General features: G+C 52.1%; 1 protein-coding gene across 3 annotated transcripts in view; it reads left to right on the forward strand.

Moving 5' to 3' along the window:
* Positions 1-7,482, forward strand: part of MLPH (melanophilin) — a 30,150-nt gene that overhangs the window by 2,848 nt on the left and 19,820 nt on the right. For all 3 annotated transcript variants that reach the window (XM_015561889.1, XM_015561890.1, XM_006760468.2), the window contains exon 2: positions 7,204-7,425. In XM_015561889.1, the coding sequence (XP_015417375.1) occupies positions 7,204-7,425 (222 nt within the window). The remainder of the gene's footprint in view (positions 1-7,203; positions 7,426-7,482) is intronic.

The following is a 7,482-nucleotide window of genomic DNA, read 5'->3' on the forward strand; positions in this document are numbered from 1 at the left end:
CTGCTGCTCATTCTCTTTAAATCCTTCCTTCCCCCGTGGGGTTTAGTTCTTGTGGAGAATATCAGCTAATCTGGGATGAAGAAACCTTGAGAAAAAACAAAGTGGGAGGAAGCACGCTCACTGATTTCAAAATGTTCCACAAAACTACAATAATCAAAACAGCATCGCACTGGCATGAGCAGGTGTATAGACCAATGGGATAGAACAGTGGTCGGCAAACTCACTAGTCAACAGAGCCAAATATCAACAGTACAACGATTGAAATTTTTTTTGAGAGCCAAATTTTTAAACTTAAACTATATAGGTAGGTACATTGTTATTAACTTAATTAGGGTACTCCTAAGCTGGTGTTTCATCCTCTTCTCTCCAAAAAGCTCCTCCTCTCCAAGAAGCTTCTCCTCTCTTTCTCTGGAATCGAACCTGGGACACAGGCCGACACTCTATCTACTGAGCCAAACCAATCTACATTCTTCTCCTCTCTTTTTTTTAGGGCATAAGGCAGAGGGTTTTTCAAGAGGTACCAAGAGGAGAGATAAAGAACTCTACTTCTCTACTTGGACACAGAGCAGTCCAAGTAACACCCCAGAGGCTTGAGATAGTGTACAAGTTGGGGAAGTATGATGTGCTCCAACCATAAAGTGAAAGAAAGGATGGAAGGAGATGAGGTTGGAGACAGGGGTTCCAGGTTGTCCTCACATGGACGTCATTACAAAGCACGAAGTTTCAATCGCACTGGCCCGCACGTGGTATTTTGTGAAAGAGCCACACTCAAGGGGCCAAAGAGCCACATGTGCCTCGCGAGCTGCACTTTGCTGACCACGGGGATAGAATAAGGGGCCCAGAAATAAGTCTGCACTTACATGGTCAATAAATCCATGACAAAAGAGGCAAAACTGGACCACCCTCTGACACCACATACAAGAATAAACTCAAAATGGATTAAAGACTTAAATGTAAGACTTGAAGTCATAAAACTCCTAGAAGAAAACATAGGCAGTAAGTTCTTTGATTTTGGTCTTAGTAATATCTTTTTGGATATATCTCCTCTGGCAAGGGAAACAAATGAAAAAATAAGCAAATGGGACGACATCTAACTAAAAAGGTTTTTGCCCAACAAAGGAAAATATCAACAAAGCAAAAAAAAAAAACACTTCTCCAAAGAGGACATACAGGTGGACAATAAACATATGAAAAGATGCTCAACATCACTAATCATCAGAGAAATGCAAATTAAAACCACAATGAGATATCACCTCACGCCTGTCAGAATGGCTATCATCAATAAATGAACAAACGACAAGTGTTAGTGAGGATGTGGAGAAAAGGGGGCCCTCATGCACCGTTGGTAGGAATGCAGACTGGCACAGCCACTGTGGAAAACTGTATGGAGATTCCTCAAAAAATTGAAAATTGAGTTGCCGTTCAACCCAGTAATAACACTTCTGGGTATTTATTCAAAGAAAAACAAAACACTAATTTGAAAACATATAGGCACCCCTACATGTTCATATGTTCATTGCAGCATTATTTACAGTAGCCAAGATATAGAAGCAATCTAGGTGCCCATCAATAGACACGGACAAAGAAGATGTGCTACATACGTACAATGGACTGTTACTCAGCCATGAACAAGAATGAAATCTTACCACTTACAACCAAACGGATGGACCTAAAGGGTATTACGCTCAGTGAAATAAGTTAGAGAAAGACAAATATCATACAATTTCACTTACATGTGAATTTTTTAAAAAATGAATAAACAAAACAGATACAGAGAGCATGCCGATGGTTACCAAAGGGAGGGCAGAGGGGGATGGATGAAAGAAAAAAATAATAAAATATAACAGCCACCGCACCTCACAACACCCCATGTACTGCTCAGGCAACATCACAGTGTGACTGCTGTGTTCTCCCCAGTCACAGATGAGGACACTGAGGACCAGGCAGTCCCTGGCTCTAAAGAATATCCAGGAATTGCTAACAGGGGGAATATGGGTGGGACCCTGGCTGCATACCGCTTTGTATTATTTATCTTGTAAGTGTTCTGCAGTCATTCATGGTAGCTGGGTATTAAAAAGGCTTTAAGTACACATTGATAATCATGCTTCGTGTTTAATGGCACATAAACACAAAGGAGCACCAGGGTAAGCTTCTTGAGGGGAGCATCCGGCCGGTCGTCCCAGCTTCTTCACTCCCTCCCTCGGGAAGACGCAGAGCCCCGCGGAGGCCCGCCAGCCTGAACCAGGGGTAGAAGCAGGCCTCCACCTGGTGCACTGGGGCCCACATACTCACAGCTGACCTGCGCCCTGCCTTCTCTCTGCTCATCGGAGGTCCTCTCAGTCATGCTCCCTGCGCTATCGAGGGGCCTCTAACCTGTGTTTAGAATTACTGGGTTTTCCTAAACCCAGAGAATGACACTGCAGAGCCGGAGCTGGGGACTCGCCCCTGGGCGAGGATGGCAGCTTACCTAACCGATGCCTTTTTCAGGGGCGGGCCCACAAGTCAAATATTAGGCCTGGGAGTCTGCCCTGGAAAGGCAAACAGCTGGTGACAGGCATCTGTAACGTCTGCAAACAGGCCTGCATTCCTGAGATAATCATGCAACATTGCCCAGCCTGAGGCATGGCAGACCAAGGCTCACCTTAAAAACAAATAATAACAACAACGACAACAGTAGGAATTTGAAGTCACCACCAGGCGGGCCACTTGGCACCCAGACAGGACTCCAGGGCTGAACAGACAGGGGCTGGAGCAGGGAGTGAGCAGGCAGCAGGGCCCGGAGTTTGGGTGCAAGATCGCTCAGGAGGTCCGGGGGCTCTCTCGGTGCCGCCTCGTTCACCACCACTGTTCCCTTTATCATTGTTGTCGCCATCAGTCATTCTCTTCAGAGGACCTCAGAGAGCGCCATCAAGTTCCATTTCCCACACTAATTCCCGACGTCTGCTCGGATGCCAGGGGCTTAGAGTCCCATCACTGCTGTCCGATATTCACTACACCAGGTCTGCCTCTTTCAGCGGCGACCTCTGACAGGCAGGGTTACTGTGGTCGCCTCACTTTTAATAACTCTGTCTCTTCTCTGACTTGGTCCTCTGGCTACAGCCCCTCCTTGGAGTCAGACTTGACCCTGGTTTCCAGCCTCTGGAGGACACACACCTCAGGCTGCTCTCAGGAGGGGCCGGCTGTGGGTTGCATATTTGGGAATCTCTCGGCCGGGAGCGAGGCCTCACTTTCTTTCCCCTCAGCACTCTGGCAGAATAATAAGCCCCCCAACACATCCACGTCCAGGTCCTGTGAAAATGTTACATGGCAAAAGAGAATTAAGGCTGCGGGTGCCATTAAGGCTGCTGAACAGCTGACCTGGACATGGGAGGTGACCCTGGACCTGGACGTGGGGACAGGTGGGAGAAAGGAGGAGGCTGGAGCACAGGAGAGCCATAGAGAGTTGCTGTGAGAAGAACTCAGCCACCACGGCCAGCTCTGTAGACGGAGGAAGGGCCGGACAGAGGATACAGGCGCCCTGGCAGCTGGGAAGAAAGGGGACAGGTCCTGGAGCCTCCAAGAAGGATCACAGTCCTGCCCACAACTCCATCTCAGCCCAGCCACACCAGGTCAGACCTCTGATCTCAGAACTGTAAGGTAATAAACTGGTGTTGCTTTAAGCCACTACCTTTGTGGAAATGTGTTAGAGCAGCCACAGGAACCTGCTGCCCAGCCTGGCAGCAAAGCCATGAGCCAGCCTGACTTGGTTCCATTAGACATCGCCTGCTCAGAACTCGCTGCCTCCTGTAACTGCATGGCTGTGTCCAGGTGTGTGTGGCCAACAAGAATCAGAAGGTCCGGCTCCTCTTGTGTCCTTGTCAGCGAGCATTTGTGTATCCTCAGGTGATTGCTGTTCTGTGGCAGGGCGAGACTCGCTCCCACCCAGACAAGCTGTGCAGAGAACAGCCAGCTCATTTGTTACCTACCTCACCTCACCCGTGGGTCCCTGCCCTCAGTCAGCAAGAACTTGTAAGCTTGTGGGTTCCATATCCCAGGTGCTGCTCTGACCTCTTCTCTGGGTACAGTCTTCTCTTTAGAGCACCTCTGCCCACCCCTGCTTTTGGCTAAGTCTGCGTGGGTGACCGGCAGGAGCCCATGGCCCTCAAGGTGACAGAATTGATGGGATCTTGGCTCCACACACTGTCCACTGGCTCCTGGCTGGTCCCTGCTGCAGAGTGGAGGGTCAAGTCTGCTTCCAGGGTAGGGACCATCGCTCGTGAATGAATGGTCGTGGCCGGCACCCACACTGAGATCCTGACCCCCACCATCTACCTTGCATGCTGTGGCCTCTTCGTACCAACCCCAAGACCCTGCCCGCCCCCTGGTCCTCTCAGCACCTCATGCGTCCTGCTGGGGCATGGTCTCAGGGTAGGGATTCACCCCAATAGCCAGCACAAGTGCTGGAGAGCAGAAGTCCTGGCCGGGCTGGCTGGGCTGGCAGGGCTGGCTGGGCTGGCCTGGGAGCTACAGCCACCACGCGGTCCTCCCCAGCTCCATCCACAGGGGTGTGCCACCAACCCCTGATGTCCTGGTCTGTCCCCAGTACTCTTGCACGTTTTCACCGCACTCCCCACTGGATTCAACCCCAAGAGGGGGAGAGTGACGACATGGGGGTGTGACATCTCCATGTCCCTCTAGCCTTCTCCCTCCACATCTCGTCTCTTCCTCCTGTCTTGAAAGGGGAATCCTTGCATCAAATCCACCTGCCTTCAGAGGACAGCAACCCCTTGACACTACCTCCTTCCATCTCAGCCTGGCTCTTTATCTCCTGCTCCTTCATCTCTCGCCCCAATTAACACACCAGGCAGACTCCTTTCAAGTCTTCCTCGGTTTCTGACAGTGAATCCCATTTGAGGTGTCTTCTATTCCAGAAGGTGGCTCTCACTTGTAGCTGCATGTTGGGCTTTTGCCTGCCGTAGTGCAGTGACATCTGGTCAACTGGTGTCGGCGTGTGGTGGCTCTGGCCCCACTCACCTCCTCCCGATCTGAAGCTCCAGGTGGGGTTGGTGTGCCCTGCACTGGGCACACCTGGGATTCCTCTGCTGCACCCCCACCGGGCCTCCTCTTCTGTCCCCTCCTGTTCTCCAGCTCTGAAGAAGGGTGTTATACTTGGAAGAGTCTGAGTGGAATATAATTACCCTTTCCCCCAATTCTGCACCCGAAACGTATCAGTCTCCAGCCACCCCCAGGCCTCTTCTGGGCTCTTATTTAAGAGGACTTCACATTCTGTGATGCAGGGTGCCTCCACATGCCCTCGTCTTTCTTCCTGCTGGGAGGGGCCTGAGGTACAGCTCTGCCTCGATGGAGAAGAGGGTAAGCCAGGCCGGGTAAGGCCCCATCAGCGAAGGGTAGCCTCTAGGTTTTCTGGCTGATGCAGACACAGCAAGAGTGGAAATGGAGGCCACCGGATCCTTCCCCCTGGCTCCAGGGGCCTGTGGTCTTCTGTTTGAGGCCAAGACTCGGCCTTGCCCATGCGGCTTTATCAAGACTGTGGTCAGTGGATGACAGCATCCCCCTGGATTTTACAACCACTTGGCCTTTGTGTGAGTGTGTGTGTGTGTGGGTGTGAGTGGTGTGTGTGTGTGTGTGTGTGAGTGTGTGTGTGTGTGCGCGCGCGTGTGTGTGGCATATGGTTTCAAAGTCGAGACAGGAGTCTTATTATTGTGTCTAACTTGGTGAGTATTTTCATAACCGTCGCGTGTGTGTGTGGCATATGGTTTCAAAGCCGAGACAGGAGTCTTATTTTTGTGTCTAACTTGGTGAGTATTTTCATAACCGTTGGGAGAGGGAAATCGGTGAGGTGCGGTCAACCCTGCCTGATCCAGCGCTGGTCTCCGGAGCTCCTCGGAATCCCTCCATTGCCCGCAGCCTCACCCACCTCTGGGGCCCCATCCGAAGCCACTGTGCAGCCTTCTCAGAGGACAATGGCACCTGTGTCTGTCCAATTGTGTCACTAAGAACAGATTAATTTGATCTCATCTGAAACTAAAATATTACATCTGGCAGACGTTCTCTGAGATAGAACAAAGGGGGCATGTTCATTATCTGGGGGCACGTTTCCCAGGCAGTTTGAGCTGGTGGGTTCACCAGGAAGCTGTTACTGCAGCCCCGATGGTCTAGGACTGTGGTCCTCCTGGAACTCTGGGGGCCGGGCGATTCCTGCTCCAGACACCCTCCAAGGGACCCATCCTAGCCATGCTCTGCGGGGACAAAGGTGGGAGTCAGCTCAGCTTGCTCCCCTGCTGGGAGAGACCCAAACCACTTATTGAGGAAATGCCCGCTGGCTTTGCCCTCGGGACTCTGTGACCATGGCAGGGCGGGTGCAGTGACCCATCGGCGTTCTCTGCAGGGCACCAGCCTGACGTGCACCCAGTGTGAATTGTCTTCAGCTCAGGGCCATTAGCTCAGGTCAGTGTGGCAGAATGAACGTGACTGGCCTGGGCATCACAGGGCACAGGGTCAGCCTTACCCGCCATCTAATGAGCCTTTTCTCTGCATCCTCTGTGACTTCTGCTCTGTCCAGCTTATCGACCGCTTGCATCTTTCTCTTCTCTAACCTCCTCTTACACAATTACACTAGGAACAGATGGGTTCTGGAGAACCATGTGGCCCGACCAGAACCACCAGCCTGATCCACTAACCCATCCATCTCAGGTAGACTAGACACCAGATGCTCATGACCATGTCTACACTCACCCAGCCAACCAGGACACCTCAGCTCAGTCCCCCAGCTCTGAGCTCTGCGTCAGCAAGCTCAGGGCTGCAGCTCAGAGCTGGAGAAGGAATGTGGGCCCAGGACCTTCACCCTGAACGTGGGCCCGGGACCCCTGACCGCCTCTTTCTGTTGTGCTGAGCTATGTGAGGTGGTGCAGGTAACGGTGGGACCTGCCCCAGCCTATGACTTGGAACCTTTGTGGTTTGTAGCCCCTTGGACAACGCGTGAAAGTCATGTATGTGCATCCTGGGAAAATACACAATTGTGAACAGTCACAGAAACGTTTAAATGCCATTTCGTGCCTATAAAAATAAGTTCCCACCTACCCATATGCACGTTTGAATCCAGCATGTTGGTGTGTGAGAAGGATCCCGTGTGTGTGCTCACGCATTCAGAGGCTGTTGCAACGAGATGTCCAACGTGCTCCTTGTTTCTGCTGTTTCCCTCAGGGGCCTGAAGGGCAAGGTGAAGAAGGAGAGCTCCCAGAGGGAGCTGGTTTCCGACGCGGCCCTCCTGAGCGACACCCACTGTGCCCACTGCCTGCAGCCCTACCGGCTCCTGGAGGCCCCCAAACGGCAGTGCCTGGACTGCCGCCTCTTCACCTGCCAAGGCTGCAGCCACGCCCACCCCGAGGAGGAGGGCTGGCTCTGCCACCCCTGTCACCTGGCCAGGTGAGCAGGGCCCGGAGATCCAGGGACCCTGATGGTTTTGAGGGATGGCTTGTCCCT

Source organism: Myotis davidii, unplaced genomic scaffold, assembly GCF_000327345.1.
Source record: "Myotis davidii unplaced genomic scaffold, ASM32734v1 scaffold370, whole genome shotgun sequence".
Taxonomy (NCBI): Eukaryota; Metazoa; Chordata; class Mammalia; order Chiroptera; family Vespertilionidae; genus Myotis; species Myotis davidii.